The 19588-nt window shown below is 45.5% G+C and overlaps 1 protein-coding gene across 4 annotated transcripts in view; it reads right to left on the bottom strand.

Moving 5' to 3' along the window:
• Positions 1 to 19588, bottom strand: part of DRP2 (dystrophin related protein 2) — a 33577-nt gene that overhangs the window by 5163 nt on the left and 8826 nt on the right. For all 4 annotated transcript variants that reach the window (XM_060407955.1, XM_027963070.3, XM_060407956.1 and 1 more), the window contains exons 5-20: positions 17461 to 17729; positions 16690 to 16836; positions 16154 to 16232; positions 14361 to 14421; positions 13986 to 14047; positions 12543 to 12617; positions 11418 to 11619; positions 11109 to 11194; positions 9304 to 9461; positions 8620 to 8786; positions 6333 to 6444; positions 4700 to 4836; positions 4173 to 4238; positions 3845 to 3910; positions 2868 to 3011; positions 612 to 849 (exon numbers count right to left, since the gene is read on the bottom strand). In XM_060407955.1, the coding sequence (XP_060263938.1) occupies positions 612 to 849; positions 2868 to 3011; positions 3845 to 3910; positions 4173 to 4238; positions 4700 to 4836; positions 6333 to 6444; positions 8620 to 8786; positions 9304 to 9461; positions 11109 to 11194; positions 11418 to 11619; positions 12543 to 12617; positions 13986 to 14047; positions 14361 to 14421; positions 16154 to 16232; positions 16690 to 16836; positions 17461 to 17729 (2069 nt within the window). The remainder of the gene's footprint in view (positions 1 to 611; positions 850 to 2867; positions 3012 to 3844; positions 3911 to 4172; positions 4239 to 4699; positions 4837 to 6332; positions 6445 to 8619; positions 8787 to 9303; positions 9462 to 11108; positions 11195 to 11417; positions 11620 to 12542; positions 12618 to 13985; positions 14048 to 14360; positions 14422 to 16153; positions 16233 to 16689; positions 16837 to 17460; positions 17730 to 19588) is intronic.

Below are 19588 nucleotides of genomic sequence, written 5' to 3'. Positions count from 1 at the left end.
CTAAATTCAATAAATGTATTATCTCATTAGATTTTTACCACAATTCCATGAAATTGGTATATTTTCATCCCTGTCTTACAGATGAGGAAACAGGCTTAGTGAGGCTAAGGAAGTTGCCTAACAATCCAGGGCCACTAATTGGCAGAACCATATTCAATTCCACGGCTGTTGAACTCCCGAACCACACTACATTCTATACACTCCCTCTCAAAGAAGAAAGGGATAAAAAGTAACAAGTGATCTGTCCACAGCTAAAATCTTTCTTTCGCCAAGCATGCCCAAATTTGCTTCTTTCCAGCAAACATCAAAGCAGCAAAATCAACCTTTTGGATGGTTATTTGAACTTGTTCTTTCAATACCAGATTCAAATGGGGGTTGGGGACATGAGCCCCCAAAAGCCCTCCCTCTGCCCGAGGCCCCATGGTGACTTGAGAGTAACACAGAAGGATGGAGTGGAATCTCGGTGCAAGAAAATTGGCTGAGCGCTGTGATATAGTGGCTCCTTCATTACCCCATCTTTTCTGATTGCCAGCTCAGCGCTCTTTAGAAAGTCTTCCCAGCCCTCCCGCACCCAGAGGCTGCTCTGGTTCTTCCCCCAGCCCCAGACCCACCTGTAGGAGCAGCTCCCTTAAGCGCTGCAGCTGGGACTCTAGTTGCTTGTTGTGGTCTTCAAGAATCTGCATGCGCGTCTCCAGGCGGCTCTTGTGCTGCCGAAGGATCCGGGCCTCAGCCAGCAGCTCCTCATTGCAGTGGCCCTGTGCCACCTCGGCAGAGCCCTCAGTCAGGGCGGGTACCTCAGTGGCCTCCTCATGCTGCCACTTCAGGCGCCTCAGCTCTCCCTGGAGAATCCTGTCAAGGATGGAGAAGCCAAGGCTGAACGTCCTCATGGGGTATTGACTGTCCAGGGCCCAGTGTCCCCTCAGAGCCAGGTGGGAACAATCCCTTTGCATTCCCATTCCCAGCCCGCTCCAGCTGTGCTCCTGCCTGGATGGCCATATCCATTTCCTCTCCAGCGTATGTGTCATTTACTCTGCTGTTCCTAGGCTGCAGCACAGAGAGAGCTGACATTTAGTATAACAAATTTCTCAGCACTTTGATGTGCTGCTTTGGGGATTAATTCTGACCTTAAAAGCCAGGCAGAAACACATTCTGCAAAAACATGAGGCAGTAGAGCCGCTGACTCACCTACTCCACTTTTAGATTTTTAGATTACAGGGGAAGACATAACATAAACAAAAGATCACCCATCTTTCCTCTTCTCTCTGCCACCCTCCTCTTTGGCCCACTTTAAACACCCACGTTGGGTCATCAAGGAAACAGATTCCAAAGAAATGGTCTCCTTTGGGGGATATTACTTTTTTTTTTTTTTTTACAATAGAATCACTCTCTCTCCAGTGCTTCCCAGGGCCTCCCCACCACTGCTGTAGCACAGCACTTCCCAAAATATCCATAAGGAAAAACCAGGGGGATTTTTCAATCCATTGAGGATCAGTGTTTGGTCTGAATGCATATGGCTAGTACATTGGTCATGCCACACAGCACTTGCCACACAAAGTTCAACAATACTCAAACTGGTCTACATCCTATTCAATGGAGACAAGTCCACTCATTATATGCTTGGATATCATGGCAATGTCAAATTGCTATGAAAGTTTCTAAAAGCTTACTCTGTATTTATGTATTTATCTTGTCTTGAACTAGTAAAAGATACTTTGCGAACAGGCACTGTTCTAAGGACTAGCAACTCCAGACACAGTCTGTTAGGCCAGCAGCATGGGCAACTTCTAGGTTAGAAGAGCAGGAACTGAGGCCTCATCCCAGACCTGCAAATCAGAACCTGCATTTCACCAAGCTTCCCAAGTGGCCTGTATGCACACTGATGTTTGAGAAGCACTGTTCCAGGGGGTGCTATTTATTCTAGGACACACCCCCAAAGAGGCTTAGATGCTCTTCAGACTCCTGCTGCCCTCTGTGCTTTAGGGAGATCAATGTCATCCCCGTAATCATCTTCATCTTCGCTCTTCCAGTCCTCACATGTTCTATGCAATATTATCCTCCTCTCACCACTTTCACTAAGCGATAAGGATTTCTTTCCATTTCCAACAGCTCAAAGTTCCTTGAGGGCAGAGACAAGCAGCATCTCTTCTGTATTCTCAGTTTGCATTCTGTCTGCCGGCATCTCCTGGGTAGTTGGAGATACTCAGCTTGACTTAAAATGATTCAAATAATTATTAGTATTGTGTGTGTGTGTGTGTGTCTATTTGTTCAGTCATGTCTGACTCTTTGTGACCCATGGACTGTAGCCCACCAGGCTTCTCTGTCCATGGGATTCTCCAGGCAAGAATACTGGAGTGGGGTGCCATGCCCTCCTCCAGGGGATCTTCCCGACCCAGGGATTGAACACATATCTCCTATGTTGCAGGTGGATTATTTACCATCTGAGCCACCAGAGAAGCCCAATAATACTGGAGTGGGTATTCTAACCCTTCTCCAGAGGATCTTCCTGATCCAGGAATTGAACCAGGGTCTCCTGCATTGCAGGTGAATTCTTTATCAGCTGAGCTACAACAGGGAAGACCAATTATTAGTATAGCTTTTATTTTAGCTATTGAAAGGGCTATTTTAGAACCCTTTCAATAAGACAGATACTGGCTAACACATTATATGCCTGATCATTTTATCTTCACAGATAACTCTCAGACATAGGTACTATTATCACCATCCCCATTTTACAGATGAGGAAATGGAAGATCACAGAATATAAGTCACTTGTTTGAGTCCACAGAGTTAGGATGTGGAAGTCCAGGACTTGAGTTAAGCTGTCTGACTGTAGAAACCACACAGATCTCTGCCATTGTCACACCCACCGGTTCTCATCCTCTAGGTGGGCTAGGATCTTCTCAAGCTCCCCTTTGCTCCCTGTGGCCATGCTGTGTGGAGCCTGCTGTCTGAAGGCCGGCTCCCGGTCTGTAACAGGGCTGGAGTGCCGTAGCAGGTACTGGTCCTCATCTCTGTGTGCGTGTGGAGAGAGGAAAGAGGGGCTGGGCATTGAACAGGGAAACAGCTCAGGGTGTGAGTTCTCAGCTCCCAGCTCAAGCCCCAAGACACATGTTGGGGAAGTCCCTCTCTAAGTTGCACACAGCAGGAAGAGGGATCAAAGTGTTCAAAGGTGCAAGGGTCGTACTTGGGGGTGACAGGATACTGCGGCGTCTGGGTTCTACTTGTAGTGATCTGGGAAACAATGAGCAAGTCACTTCCCTTTCTGTGATGTTCCCCCACCCCATCCCCCTTCGCTTTCCCATCCCCAAGGGAATTGTGGCCTGCCTGAGTCCCAGTCCCAGGACTGCATTTATCCATGTAACTGACAGTTCCTAGGTCCTCTGAGAAAGCTGGGAACCTCCCTAGAAATGACAGGTCCCTTCTCTGGGCTAGAGCATCCAGGAATCTCTCTGGCCACACTTCAGTCAAGCCCCTGATATCTCCCCAGGGTTGATGTGACCGAAGATGGGGCATTAGCATTTTGAGCATAAGATACGGCTTATTTGTGAAACTTTAGATGAGGGCATATTCTTCTTCCCTTAGAGTTGGGAATAGAAGGATGGGATCTTACAACAGAAAGGGACCTTGATGGATGGCAGGGAGGTAGTACATCCTTCACTGCCCATTTCATCTGATAGAGGGTACACTGTTTCCCTCATTAAACACTGTGCCCAGAAAGCAGCCTTCTTTCCTTAGGGTGTCAAGGACCCTAACCACCACATCCCTCTTCCCTTGAGGTTATACCCTTCCCAAATAGTGGACAAGGAGAGCTATTCTTGGCAAATAAGCAGCTGTGAAAACTCACATGCTGTCATCTGGGGACAGGCTGTCATTAAAGAAGGAGCAATTTTGACTTTCCATCTCAGCAAGCCTGGGAAGAAAGAGCAGGAACATAAGGGAACACAGAATATGAAGCTTGCTTTCATCTCAAGGACTCTCATCACACAAGAGGATAATCAGGGACTTTGCGGGGCTGTCCCAACTCTCCCTCCCCCCAAACATTGGGCCTTGCTGGCTGCTGCCTATCCTCACTGTGCCCATCCCCCTGGCTGTGGCACCATTCTCTTGCCCCAGCTGAAAGCCCCTTCCCCCTTGGACTCCTGACAATTCTCCTCCCCCAAATGTGGTGGTACCTGCTGGCAAAATGCTCAATTCGGGAGTGTGTGTCAGCGTGTGGCAACATCGGGGAAGAAGCTGGCCTGGAGGAAAGCAGCAAAGACTCAGAAGACCAAAGAGTGCGCAGCTGGGCAGCCTGTCTCCTCACCACCACCCATCCACACCACCCCGTCACCACCACCCAGCCACACCACCCCGTCACCACCACCCAGCCACACACACCCCATTACCACCACCCAGCCACACACGCCCTATTACCACCACCCATCCACACACACCCCATCACCACCACCCAGCCACACACACCCCATCACCACCATGGAATTAGAGAGCTGGGCAAGAGCTGATGGGAGCAAGATCCAGAGACTGGATTCAAATCTGTTTCTTGGGTCAGACCCTGGTCAAGCCCCAGCTGAATTGTGCTGTCACTAGTTGGGTTTGTCCTGGAGCACTGCCCTAGCCCACGCAGGACTCGGCCTCTTCACAGCATACCCCTAGGCTCAGTGAGGATGCCTGCAGCCCCTGCTCAGCCTCCCGTACTCACGTCTCACTGTAGTCAGCCTCCAGCACTGATTGAACAGGCAGATAACCTCGCTGAGGGTGTTTGCTGAAATAATGCTTTGAGCGGAATTTGTTCTTTAAGGTAGTGGCAAAGTCCCTCATGTTCTCACTGGATGTGGTCTGGGGGGAGACAAGACAGGGGGACTCACACTAATGGGCTTTTCTATGGAGGTGTGGCTGCTCCACTGGAGCAGGGAACGTGACTGGTAATCAACTCTCACTTATCTTTATCACATCTCACTCCTAGAAAAAGATCTAGAAGGATATGTGCCAAACTATGAACACTGGTTGCCTCAGGGAAGTTGGGCTAGAGGGGTGGGGAACATACTGAGAAAAGGGGACTTTGTTTTATACTTTAAACACCTCTAAAAATTAGAATCTTTCATAATGATCATATATTTGTTAACTTTTAGATATCTTTTACATAAATTCTAGAGATGCAGAAGATGAGCAGGAGCTAGAGGATTATCAGTCTACCATCTCAAGCCAGTTTTCATGTATGATTTTAATAAATATTTATTTTTGCAGTGCATGGTAAGTCGCTTCAGTTGTATCTGACTCTTTGTGACCCCACGGACTGTAGTCCACCAGGCTCCTCTGTCCATGGAATTCTCCAGGCAAGAATACTGGAGTGGGTTGCCATGCCCTCCCCCAGGGGATGTTCCTGACCCAAGGATTGAACCCGCATCTATTACATCTCTTGTATTGGCAGGCAGGTTCATTACCACTAGTGACACCCGGGAAGCCAAATGCTTATTTTCAGATGATAATAAAAGAAAAAATGTAAGGGCAACATCACTGCTTCCATTGGGTCACACATGTTTCTGTGCCAACAAAACATAGAGAAGAAATGACAGCTCATGGAGATGGATTATGGAGATGAGGAGAGGAGATGGAAGAGAGCAGTGGGGAGAGCTAGGGATATGCCTGGGACTTTGGTCTTATCTGTGGGAAGAGGGATAAAAGAGTTTAGGGAGCAGAGTCAGCTCAGGAAGCTAAGCCTGGAGCTGTGGGTCCTGAACACAGCAGAGGAGAAACTCTGTGGCTTGAGTTCAGGGATGCTGACCAACCTGGTCTCAGGAGGCTATGAAGGGACCAGTTTTCAATGAAAGCCAAGTCAGTTTTGGAGACCCAGGTAAAGAGCATTCCCTCCCTTTCCCACAAGAGACTGAGTAATGAATCTGAGCACAAACTTTAAACTTTGGTTTTGATTCAGAGGGATAGAAGCAATGACAAAGTAGCAACTGAAGACCAGGGGACAAGAACGACCCAGGAAGCTAAGCAGGAAAAACTAGAGGGATCAAAGGCTAGTCACCAGGAACTGCCTTGCTCTATTTTTTTTCCTAGACTTTTCTCTGCAGGAGAATAGTGAGTGCCTTTTAGATGACCAAGAATGTCCTGGGCTGATCCAACCAGTTGCAGCCCAGGTGAGGACGAAGGACAAGCTCTGCTAGAAGAACAGGCCTGGATCCCTCAAACCAGTCAATTACCAGGCCTCTATGGAGGATGCTCCCCAATGGAGAGCACAATACAGTGAGCCAATGCTGGGCAAAATGGATCAAGCACCCAGAAGCTGAGAGCTGCCGGCCCCTCCCCGCAGCGCAGAGGCTCCATACCGGGGTGTAGTACTCCATGATGGGGTAGTGAAGTTTGTTGCCCTTGCTGGCCCTGCCAGTCAGGAAGCAGGTCTGGCAGATGTCCACGTTAAACTGTTTCAGACTCCGGTACCTTGGGGAGAGGAGAGGCGGTGGGAAAGAGGATACAATATACTCTAGCGACCTTCCCCTCCCCCAAACATCCAAATTCACACCTGCATTAGAAGAGGGTGAAGCATGGAACTATAACCTCCTGTACATGGGGCATTTAACCTCCTACACAGAGCAGTGGCAGAGTCCTCACTAGATGGCTAGTCTTACTCCAGAGACCATGAATCTCCATGAAATCACATGCTCAGAGTTATAGGAAGTTTGGGAAATAGCATTGCCTCACCATCTTTTTCAAAGGGAGGGTGGTATAAATAACAAGGTCCCACTGTATACAGAGAACTAAATTCAATATCCTGTGTTAAGCCATAATGTAAAAGAATATTTAAAAAGAATGTATATATACACAGGTATACATATATGTGTATATACACATTCTGAATATATATATAATGTATCCAAGTCACTTTGCTGTACAGCAAAAATTAATACAATGTTGTAACTCAATTATACTTAATGTTGTAAATCAACTATACGTTAATTAAAAATATATTAAAAGGAGGGTGGGACAGGGGTAAAGAGCTCATTATATCAAATGGCCTTCTAAACAAGGGTGGCCTGAAAGGGTACAGTTTCACAGGTATGACCAGCTTCCTTGGAGAAGGTACACTTTCATTATGAAGACAACTGATTCTATCAGCTGTGGGTATGTTGACTAAAAGTTATTCCTCAAAGTTATTATAATAACTATTATGACTGAATACAGACTAGCCATTCAGATCCAATTCCAAAGCCTTCCTGGACTGCCCAGACCTAGTAGCGTGGCATGGTGAAGTACCTTGACTTAGAGCAGTCAGAGGTCTGACATCTTGTCCTAGAGCTACACCAGCCAGCAGCGTAAACTCCACCTCTGTGCCTCATTTGCTTATAGAAAGCAGACTGCTTATCAAAAGAGTATGTGCTAGAGCTTTAAAAGGTTTTTATTATTTAGTCAAGAAGTCATGTCCAACTCTTTTGTGACCCCATGCACTATAGCCCTCCAGGCTTCTCTGTTCGTGGGGTTTTCCAGGCAAGAATACTGGAGTGGGTTGCCATTTCCTTCTCTAGGGGATCTTCCTGACCCAGGGATCAAACTCACATCTCCTGCATTGGTAGGCATATCTTTACTGCTGAGCCTCTAGGGATAAAAATAAGCATTTTATGATGAAAGCCAAATTCAGGACAGTAGTTATCTTTGTGGGAGTAGGAGGGAAATTTCATCAAGGAAACTTCAAATATATTGTTTTGCATATTATATAAAATATGTTTATAATATATAAATTAGTAGACATAAAATATATAAATATATAACATATGTACAAATATATTGTAAAATCTTGTTTATTTCTTCAGCTTGGTGATGGGTGCCCACCATGGGGTACTGGAGCCAGCTCATACCAGCTCATGGGAGCCAGTTGTTAACATTTCAGGAATTTTCCAAGTTGGTTGTTAACTATAGCTATTAATTAAAAATTAAATCATATAAACTCACAACTAAGCAAAGAGTATTAAAAACTAAGGTAATAAATACTCAAGCTTATTACTTCCTGTTTCACTATTATTTATGCTCTGGAGGTTGTCTACATCTATTGTACCCTGTGGTGGAAAGACTGTAAATGGTGTACAACTGTGCATCTCTTCCTGATCTCCTGTGGGTAGCCTGACTTTGGCCACGGTGGTAGTATCTATATCATGGAAATTAGCCAATGCTCTATCAGGTTTCTCTTCTGCTTTCTGGAGAGTAGGCTGTGAACCATTTGCCAGCACACCTTTTGGTACATAGGTGTTCTCATAGGTCAGGATGCTGGCGCTTTTGGGTTCTACTTAATGCTCCCTGGGAAACAAAGAACAAATTACTTCCTTTTCTGGGCTGTTGTCCCACTCCACCCCCACTTTGCTTATCTATACATTTCTCTAGGTCTGAATACTTCATAATATAACTGAAAAAATATTCCATCTTTTTTTCTTTTTCAAAAATTAAACAGAACGCAATAGAAAGAATTACAACCACATACAACAACATATATATATATACATATATATATACAATGGATTAGTTGTAATTATATAACTACATAATGCATCATTTTGCAATGTATTATTTATACGTGACATTGCCTATTTTTCTCAGTATCACTCCAGCAGGTATTGTTTTCCCTACCTGAAGCCCTTGATGGGGCACTGCCTACAGATAGAGCACTTGGTCTGATGCTTTACTTGTTCAGCAATGGTGACCCGATGCAGAACAGCCAGCCACACCATGGATTGGGGCTCCAAGTTGACCCATTCCAGGAACTGTGAAGCTTCAATGACTGGCTTCCCAGTGCTCTAGGGAAACAAGAAGCCCGACGGCGATGTCTGAGGCCCAAAGCGTCTTGAGCCTAGAATGGCAGCCCTCGTGGGAAGAAGAGAAACAGCAAGGCCTGGGTTTGCCTGTTCTTTAGAGGTGTCCACCTTCTACCCTGTCCTAGTGGACCTGGTGCTCTTCCCACAGGACTCTGATCCTAAAAGCCCAGAGGACCCTCTGCCCTGTTGTTCCAGCCCAACAAACTCCCTTCCATCTGAGTACTATAGCACAGGCAACTCTACTCAGTACTCTGTAATAACCTGTATGGGTAAAGAATCTGAAAAAGAATGGGTATTTGAATATGTATAACTGAATCATTTTACTGTACACTTGAAACTAACAAAACATTGTAAAGCAACTATATGCCAATAAAACTTGAAACAAATATCTGAAGCAAAGCAAAACAAGAACAGAAGCCCAGCTTTGAGTCCTCCCTCCCTTCTTCCCAGTCTTTGTCTCATCGTCCCTCCTTCCCTCCCTCCGTCGCTCTATACTCACAAAACGGAAGCAGCTACGGACACTGGGCTCCACGTTGCTGCCACCAAAGGCTGCCACTTCCCCCAGCTGACGGGGCACCTGAATGGCCTCATGAAGCAGGACACCAAGATGGCGTTGGTCACACTGGCTGCCTGAGTTGGCCACTTGGCTGAAGAGGTCTGCTGGCCCCACCATAAGTCATGGCCAAGCCCACAACAGAAATGGCCAGGGAATGGTGTGAAGAGAAAGAGGAGAAAAAGAAGAAAGGGTAAGAGTGCATTGACTTAGCTAATGACTTTTGAAACTGGAATACCTAAAGGTCCCCGATCTTCTAGAAGCCCTCTAAGAACATTCTAATGCTCTCCTTCTTCATGTCTGTCTCACTTTTTTCTCTCTGAACACAGAGAGGAGGAGGGAAGGGTGAACAGAGAGTGAGCTGTGCGTGAGAGCAGTGCCAGACACAAATACACTGCCGGGAAAACAGAGTCTCAAGAAGCAAGATGAAGGGGTTGAGGGTTCAAAGGTGCCCGAATATGAATCAAGGTCGGTCTGCCCTATCCCCTCCTGTTTGTGTAGCCCATGTAGTCTCATACTGCAGCAATCTCTCAATTATCCACACAAATGAAAAGAAACACTGTAGAGATACTCTATAAAGAGGACACAATTCAACCCATTTGGTCATCTAAGAATTCACTCTAAATGACTGTGGGAACAGCCTATGGGACTTATATTTGAACATTGCCCTTGTGGGAACTCCCCTATCCCAACCCAATTTTAAAAAACCTCCTCCAGAGTTTCTTGTCTCTCTGCTTCATGCCTCACCTAAGGCCCAGAAAACAAACAAAACTAGAAGACAGAGGGCCTGGAGTTTAGTTCTTGACCCATTACTAACTAGCTTGGGAAACTCTGGGTAGGTCATGAATCTCTCTATGCTGAAGTTTCCTTACTTATAAATGAAGACTACATCATCAGTGCCCATCCCATCTGAAAGGAATGTTGGGAGAAATAAATTACATCATAGCTATGAATGTACTTTGAAAAGTCTTCTTCCCTGTAAAGCTTTCCTCGATTGTTGTTCTCACTCTTCTGTGATGTCATATAGCACATATCCTTTCCCATTCGGGTGATTCTAATCAGCACTCTAAGAAATGCTTTCTCTGTACTTCTGTCTCCTCACCTGGACTATAAACCACTTGAGACAGGGACCACATCTAACTGGGCCTTGTACTCACCACATTTAGCACAGTAGTCAGTGAACAGTAAATACCTGACAACTAATGATGCTGCTGCAGAAAAATGCAAAATGCTGTACAAATGATGGAGGATGGAAGGGAAGACAAAGATATTGTACACCAGAGAGGTTTAAACTTATAGAATTACATGCTGTCCACCCCCCAGATAATGGGATTATTGCATACTGCCCATGTTATCCCATGGAAAGTCTCCAGCAGAACATGTGACATAGTTTGAGCATCAGATGGGGAGAGGGCTAAGCCTGATGGTCCATCGGGAAGTGGAACTAGAAAGTCCAGGACCTGGGTATCCCAGGATCCCAACTCAGATCCCCATCAATTAATTACACTAGATCAGAAGGAAGCAATGTCCTTGGAGGGACAGTGAGAATGATAATGGGCCTTAGACCCATCTTGGCCTTTGGCTGTTGTAGATTCTTTGCAATAGCCTGTACCAGGAAGCATTACAATGTAGTCTGAGTAGCCCTGTGCTGACTCATAAGCCTGGACCTCTGCTTATCTTGCACCTTTCTCTCTCCCACCACAACCCTCCCTCCACCCAACTCCTCTTCCAGACTTTGGAGTTGTACTCACACTGCAGTTTTTCCTTCACTTCCGTGCCACACAGGCAGGCAATGCCAGTCTTAAAGGATAATGCCCGCATCTTTCCACTGCGACCGCTAGGTTTAAAAGAAGAGATTGAGAACTTGAATATCTGCAAAGGGTTAACATCTTGGTGGTCATTTCCCTCATGGGCTGGATCCCAGCAGGGCTTGGTGCCACCCATACCCCAAGCTGAGCCGAGTCCAGATCCACCAGGGGAGCAAACCCATCCCACTGTGTCCACTCCAGATATCCCACTGGAACTTCATCTTGGAGGCTGCCAGGGCAGCAAGCCCTTACCTATCAAAAACATTGAGGAGCCAGTTGAGACTCATGTCCACACAGAGCGGCACATTGACCAGGATGCCTCTTTCCTCCTCCAGCCGTTCATATAAGGCAGTCAGGCAGTGAATGACCTCCACCACATCCATCACATGCTCACTGGCCTGCAGATCATGCTCATTGAAGATCTCCAGGGCTGTGGTTAAAGTTACGAGGTCCACTGGGGAGGAAAGGAGAGAAAGAGAAAGTAAAGCCCAAAGTAGAAGCCCAGGGACTAGACAGGGAGATACAGACACCAGCATCAGCAAATCTGACTCTATCTCCAGACTAGCCATTTGTAGTATGAAATAAGCTTGCCCTTTACCAAGACAAACAACCCAAGTAGGGAGAAAGCATTAGAAGACCCCCTAAATTAACTCCAAATGTTTCTATACCCAAATGATCCTTGACATCAGTTTCAAGAAGATGGTGGGATTTGGGTAAACTCCCAGGGATCAAATACCATACCATTTTTTCAGTTTCTCTGTCCTTACATGCATTTCAACTGCAAATAGGTGGGTCCATGGACCTTGTTCTAAAAACCTAGACACTGGTTATGAAGGCTCATGTATGGCTGTATGAATGTGACATACCTTAGGAGGATTTTTTAATTGCCCCAAATGCTGGTATCAGCCTAGCCAGATACACTTGGTCCAGGAAGACTGGATGGACAGTGTCTCGGAGAGGAGACAGAAGGCGCATTATATCTGCAGCCATGTTGTCCCCTATCCATTGGCATTTGCTTCAACCATTCTGCTGCTACATCCAATAACCCCAAGATGGTGAAAGAACACAAGCCTTCAATGGCTCCAAACCACTTGCTGGATACTTTTTGCCATAAAACACTAGATTGATTGTCTGTGTTGGGCAGGTAAGAAGGGACGAAGAAGAGGAGAGCTGTGGGTTAATTTGGAAATGAGTCTGGAGGTTGGAGAAAATAGAAGGGCCCGGGAAAGATCAGGTGTCCACAGCCAGCATATCCCTGCCTTTGGAGAGTCCCCACAAAGCTGACCAACAACCTTGGCCAAGGTGGGATGGGAGTGGGAAACAGCCAATGGATGAGGAAGGATGAAAGCCATAAGGGAAGTGTGATGGGAGACTTACAGCGCAGCGCCTTCTGGACTCTACGTAGCTTCATGGCAGTGCGGTAAGCTGAGAACTTAATGTTGTTCAAATCAGCTGCAAAGAATGGAAAGAGATCCACTCAGATCAGGGAAATGCAAATTAAGACCACAACAATATATCATATTACACCTGTCAGATTGACAAAAAATTAAAGTCTGACAGTAGCAAGTGTCAGCAAAGATGTGGATGAATGAGAATTGCTAGTGGAAGTGTAAACTGACACAATCATATTGGAAAACAACTTGGTATTACCTAGTAAAACTGAATATTCATATATCCTACAACCCAGCCAGCTGTATATGTATTCCAGAGCAGTGAGTTTAACATTTATTTTTTTTTTTACCAAGCAGCACTGTTTTTGTTAGCTCCAAAGTAGAAATGACCCAAATGTCCATTAACAGTAGGATGGATGAGGAAACTGTGGTATATACAATGGAACACTCTATGGCAGTAAAAATGAATGAACTATAGTCACGTGCATCAACATGCGTAAAACCTACAACATAACAGTGAGTCTCTTAGCAGTGAAAGATAAGGCACTTGAGAGTCACATCCGTCATACTCATATCATAGAGAGTCACATTCATATTATAGCCTTGATAATGTCTTTCAAAGCAGATATAGCATATATCTATATGCATAATTCCCTGATGAGATGATAAAGTTGCTCAGGGGGAGAACAGAGCTTCCTGTTGAGGGAGGTGCAGAGAGGAAAGGAAGGAAGCCGCTGGAAAAAGGACAAGGATTCACTTCCACCCTCATCTGCTTGTTGGATGGGATTCCTTTGTGTTCTTTCTTTTTCTTTTTATTGAGACAACACTGGTTTATAACATCATATAAGTTTCATGTACACAATATTTTATTTCCACCTATCACCATTCAGTCAATCCCCTTACCTATTTTGCCTTTCCCCTACCCCTTCTTTTCGGGTAACCACTACTCTGTTTTTTGGTATCTATGTATTTGTTTGGTTTGTTCATTTATTTTCTTTTTATATTCACATATGAATGGAATAATATGGTATTTGTCTTTCTCTATCTGATTTATATCACTCAGCATAATATCCTGAAAGTCTATCCATGTTGTTACAAGTGGCAAGATTTCATCCATTTTTATGATTGTGTTCTACCATGTGTATGTGTGTGCGCATGCATGTGTGGGTGTATGTATGATCCAGCTATCCCCACTCCTGAGTATTTACTCAAAGAATATAAAAACACTAATTCAAAAAGATACATGTACTCCTATATTCATCACAGCACTATTTACAATAGCCAAGACATGAAAACAACCTATCAGCAGATGAATGAATAAAAAGGATATGGTATACATACATACAATGGAATATTATTCCCCTGTATTCTTATAGGACAAAGGCAACTGTATAGATCTCTACCCTGTACAGGAACCTTGAATTCTTACCTAGAGTTTGGTATAACTCGGTCATCTTGGGATGGTCCCAGCATGTGGTTTGAGCCTGGTGGCTATAAATAAAAGCATCAATAGCACCAGGGTCCATATCACCCCCCACCCCACAGACAAACATGCACACATCCGTCAGTGATAGGTTGGATACAAGGAGCAGCGGGATCTGAGGGTGAACCCTGAAGATCCCAAAGCACAAGGGTTCACCTTTACCCAGTAGAATATTGAGCTCTTGAGATGAGTAAGAAGGAAAACTGGACTGGATGGAGGAATCCCAACAGATAGGGGTGAAAGGGATAGGTAGAAAAAAAGACAGGAGAGAGAGAGGGTGGGCAGGTGATTGACCTGTTTCCGATTCAGATGGTCACTCACTTGATGTAGTAGGGAACTTTATTGGGTGAAATTGCTCTTTCCCAGGGAACCTGAACAGAGGCTGGTGAGGGAGAAGAGAAAGAGAAAGAAGCTGGCCACTAATGTTCTTCAGGCCCCTGATTACTCCCCTGTACTATCCTCCCAAAGAAATAGCTAAGCCCAAAAGGGGATGCCTGAGTCTCATTGCAGGTCTTAACAGGACCTGAGCATGGGGCAAACACTTCTAATGAAGACACTTGGCTCCCTGATGTTAGGGTGAGGGACGGAGAAGAGGTTGTCACTGATACCGTCATGTGCCAGAGACAAAACAAGGGCATGAACAGGTGGCCTTGGCCACCCTGACAATCTTCCCCCTGAGCAGGCTGTCATTTTGTCCATTCAGCTGCAAGCAGCTGGTGTGCAACTGTGGATATGAAGTGACCCTACTCTCCTCATGAGACTCAAAGCCCTTCCCCCAGAATGCCCAGCTTCTCAGTCCTATGAGACAATGGGGAACAGGACTGCCCACTCATCTATGGTAAGAAAGTCTGGAAAATGATGCTTCTCTCTGTTCCATGTTTTTAACTTCCAGATGTTCCAGGAGAGGCTCAGTCATCTGGTCAATCTCTTGCTTGCAGTTTCCCTGAGTACAAGAGATTTCTGCAGGTGTAGCTGCATGCCAGTCATTATAATGCAACAGTTTGAATTGCCATTAACATTTATTGAGTTCCTACTATGTGCCAGATACTCTACTGAATGCTCTGTGTGCATATCTAATTTTCATATCTAGTTACATTTCCACCATCTCTACTCTGATTGGGTCACCATCATTTAGATGATCACAATATGTACCCTAACAGGTCTCCCTCCTCCTATTCTTGGCCCCAACACTCTGTTGAAACAGAAGTTGGATCATGTCATCCCTCTGCTCAAACCCCTACCTGGGTTCTTCATTCTACTCAGAATAAAATCCTAGTTCTTACCATAGCCCTCCAGGCCCTCCATGCTTTGGCTGCCTGCTCGCATTCTGATCTCTCACTCTCTCTCCTCTTCACTCACTTCTATACTGGTCTCCTTGCTGTTTCTCAGGCATGCCCCTGCCTTACGGTCCTGGAAGTTATTGTTTCCTCTGCCCAGTCTGCTCTTCCCTCAGATATCTACATGGCTCATTCCCTCACCTCTTTGAGGTTTCTACTCAGTTGCCATGATTTCAGTGACAACATTCCCAACCACCCTATTCAAAATTGCAATGCCTCCTCCATTATGTCCAGCACTCCCTAACCCATAACTTCCCTGCTTTACTTTTTTCTGGAACACTTGTCACCAATTGACATTTTACACACACACACTTATTTGTTTATGGTTTGGCTTCTTCTAGCAGAATGTAAGCTCTCCAAGTCCAAGAATTTCTGTTTTGTTCACTGATGTAGCCCCAGTGCCTAGAATGGTACCTGGCCCACAGCAGGCCATCAATACATATTTTTGGAACAATAAAGTCATTTAATTCCCATAACTCTATGAGCTAGGTATCATATTTCTCCCTCTTTTTAATATATGGGAAAATTGAAGTTCAGAAAGATTAAGCTATTTTTTTCAAGCTTGCATAGCTATGAAGTTGAGGAGCTCTGACTCAGATCCAGGTCTCTCTGACTCAAGAGCCTGTCCTTTTAACCACTATCCTACACTGCTTTATTCTACTGCTTCTTAGATGCCAAGGTACACTGGGCTCCCACCAGGCCCCCAACAGATAACAGTAGACTCTCTTGGAAAGTGTCTGAGGTTCTACAAAGTGAAGTACAGCTTGTCTCACATACAGGAGAGGAAGTGTTGTGACCCAGGCCCAAAGTCCCGGTGAGCATCCTGAAGCTGCTTAAGCCTCTCGCCAACTGACACCTATGGAAAGAATATGCAGGAAGTCAGTGGCCTCATTCCACATATCCAGGGTGGGATTTCCAGGTGCCTCCGGCCATCTTTGTGAATTCCCTCCAAGGCTGCCTCTTCTCCAGTTCCAGATCCTCCCACCATTCACCCAAATCTTAGTTCTCCCGTGTCACTCCCAGAGGTCAGAGAAGAGCATCTCTAACTCCAGGCCACAGTCACTCTTCATCTGCCCCTGTCTACTCTGAGTGCTCAAATGCAGACAGACCCCTCTCAGATTATTTTAATTACTTCCTGCAGTTTAGAGGTTGAGAAGCTTGTTTCCAGGCCCCAAATTTTATACAACTTTTTCCCCACATAAATCCCATTTCAATGCCCCTTTACTTCCTGAAGGCCTGGAGAAGTCCCCCCATCACCAAGCCTAGTTATACTGAATCTTTCTCCCATGGCTCACTTTAGGCTTCTCCTTTACCTGTAGCTGTTTCCACCGGATGTTGATTTGCTCCAAAGCCCGGGAGTTCTCCATTGACAAGTGCACATCAGAAATGGCCAGTTGATGGGCCAGATCATTTACTAACTTCACTCCATCTTTCATGGGGGAGAATTCTTCCTTGAATAGCTATGGAACCAGGATCCAAGTCCCACAACAGGTAGATAAGAGGAACCATTAGTCATTCACACCAACTCCTTCCTCTTTACCCAGAGATTTTGTTTTAGTAGCGCAGCTTCCGTGCTTGCATATTAGGGCACCCAAACTGAGATGTGCGTGTATGAGGGGTGGGGGTGGGCATTGTCCTTACTTCCTTTTCTTCTCTCAGAAAACACCAGGGAAAGAGAAGACAGGTGGACAGAGGAGACCTCAGCTAAGTGTGTTATTCAGTCAGTCACGTCTGACTCTTTGTGACCCCAAGGACTACAACCCAACAGGCTCCTCTGTCCATGTGATTCTTCAGGCAAGGATACTGGAGTGGGTTGCCATGCCCTTCTCCAGGGGATCTTCCCAACCCAGGAATCAAACCCAGGTCTACTGCATTGCAGGGGGATTCTTTACCATCTGAGTCACCAGGGAAGCCCTTCCCTAACCAGAGAAGCTCTCAGCTAAACCAGCCCCCAAATCCAGCAGAGAAACTGGGAGAGACTCTGTTGAAGTCCAGGGCAACAATGGAGCCTCAGCATCAGGACACTGTCAGGGTCTGGGTGGAGTAGCTGGTCTCTGGGTAGCCAGGAGAGAGGGCCTGCATACCTTAAGAGCCTGGATATGCTCGGGAAGTGAATCAATGAAGAGATCCCCGATGGGCTCCCAAGTGGCTCGGACTCCCTCGGCCTGGGTCAGAGATGCATTTAATTCCTCCATTGCCCCTTGGATCTCCAGCAGCTGCTCCAGAGTGCGCTCAATGTGGCGGTGCTGGTCCACGCAGCGGGCTGCCAACTTCTCCCAGAGTTCACTGGCCACTGTTGCCTGCTTCCACACAAAGCGGCTAAGATTCTGGATCCGCTGTCTAGGAGAGGTATCTGCAAGGGCAGTCATGAATCCAGGTCAGGCCAGCCAGGCAAGGGTATCCCACAGAAAGACAGAAACAGCCTTTTGTAAACAGGTGTGTGCTGTGTGTGTGTTTTCATACACACACAAATACATATTTTTTATGGCTGAGCTCCTTTTATACATGTGGCTTTTTTAAAAATTAAAACTTTAATTTTGAGTTCATAGTAGATTCATATGCAATTGTGAGAAATAATAGAGATCTCATGTAACCTTCAGATAGTTTCCCCAAATAGTAACATCTTATAAAAATTATAGTATAACAATCAGGATACTGACATTGACACAATCCAGAATTTTTTTTTCCAAATTCCCCAATTTTGCTTTTACTCATTTGTGTATGCGGGTATGTTTTGTTCTATGTGATTTTATCACATATGTAGGCTCATGGATCCACCACCACACTCAAGAGACCATATTGGTGTTTTCCACCTATGGTATCATGAGGATTTCCTCATACTCTTAAGAAATGGGCAAGGTAAAGAGTGAGTAAAATATTTAAGAGGCACAGTAAGGCCAATCATCCAGAGTTCTATTCACATGACCTTAGAATGTGATTTTGCATTAGTGTCTATTGTGTGTGTGTGCTAAGTTGCCTCAGTCACGTCCAGCTCTTTGTGACCCCATGGACTGAAGCCTACCAGGCTCCTCTGTCCATGGGATTCTCCAGGCAAGAATATTGGAGTGGGTTGCCATTTCTTCCTCCAGGGGATCTTCCCGACCCAGGGATCGAACCCACATCTCTTACATCTCCTACATTGGCAGGTGAGTTCTTCACCACTAGTGCCATGTGGGAAGCCCACTGTCTGTTGTGCAGTTCCTTCCAAAGAAGGGAGGCATTTTATGAAGGTCTAGCAGAGGAGAGGTTAGTATGACTTTCCCAGCCTTTCCACCTAGGCTCCTAAATTGTAATTTTCCTTCTCCTCCCTCAGACCTCCCCTCAAAAGTAGATTTAGAGCCCCCAAACTCCAGGCTAATTGGAATTGCCCTGCTCTCTTGAGCTTGTTCTATCTGAGGCCCATTGGGTGGTAAATTGAGTACTGGTTAGTACTCAGTAGGAGGGGCTCAAGGTAAACTGAGAGGGTCAACAGCATCGACAAAGGGCTCCATTAATGAAGGGTCCTGTCAGATCTCAGAGTGTCAAAGCTTCTTTCTGAAGAAGAGGGCTTGCTGGGCCATCACTTGGAGCTAAACACCATGGATCCCACCCTGATGCCTTATTTAAACTTAGACCTACAGTGACCCACTCCATCAGAGAAAGAGAACCAAAAATCATCAGCGTCAGAATTAAAGAGCCACAATCAGTTTTCTTCTCAAGTACCATCACCTAATTTTTAAAGATTTTTTGAAAGGATTTTTATTTGCTAGTTGATTGGAGCAGTGTCACATGCCTCTCTATACTGGAATAAAGCAGTACATTTTAAAAGAACACACTACTACTTTTATTTACTGAGTCTGTTTAATGCATTTGAGTCTTTTTTATTTCTTTTTCATGCCTTCTTAGATGGCCACACACGATGCTCCAGAGAACCACATACAGCTTTGGGCCAAACGCTCATCTCCCCTGCTCCAGGGTCTTCTCTTTGCTTTTCTTAGAGTATGAATCTTGTTCCTTCCCAATTTTGGACTCCTAGGAATAAATTAGGCAATGGCAACCCACTCCAGGACTCTTGCCTGGAAAATCCCACGGACAGAGGAGCCTGGTAGGCTTCAGTCCATGGGGTCGCTAAGAGTTGAACATGACTGAGCGACTTCACTTTTACTTTTCGATTTCATGCACTGGAGAAGGAAATGGCAATCCACTCCAGTACTCTTGCCTGGAAAATCCCAT

This window comes from Ovis aries, chromosome X (genome assembly GCF_016772045.2).
Source record: "Ovis aries strain OAR_USU_Benz2616 breed Rambouillet chromosome X, ARS-UI_Ramb_v3.0, whole genome shotgun sequence".
Classification (NCBI taxonomy): domain Eukaryota; kingdom Metazoa; phylum Chordata; class Mammalia; order Artiodactyla; family Bovidae; genus Ovis; species Ovis aries.
This window is presented reverse-complemented; position numbering and strand designations above follow the sequence as displayed.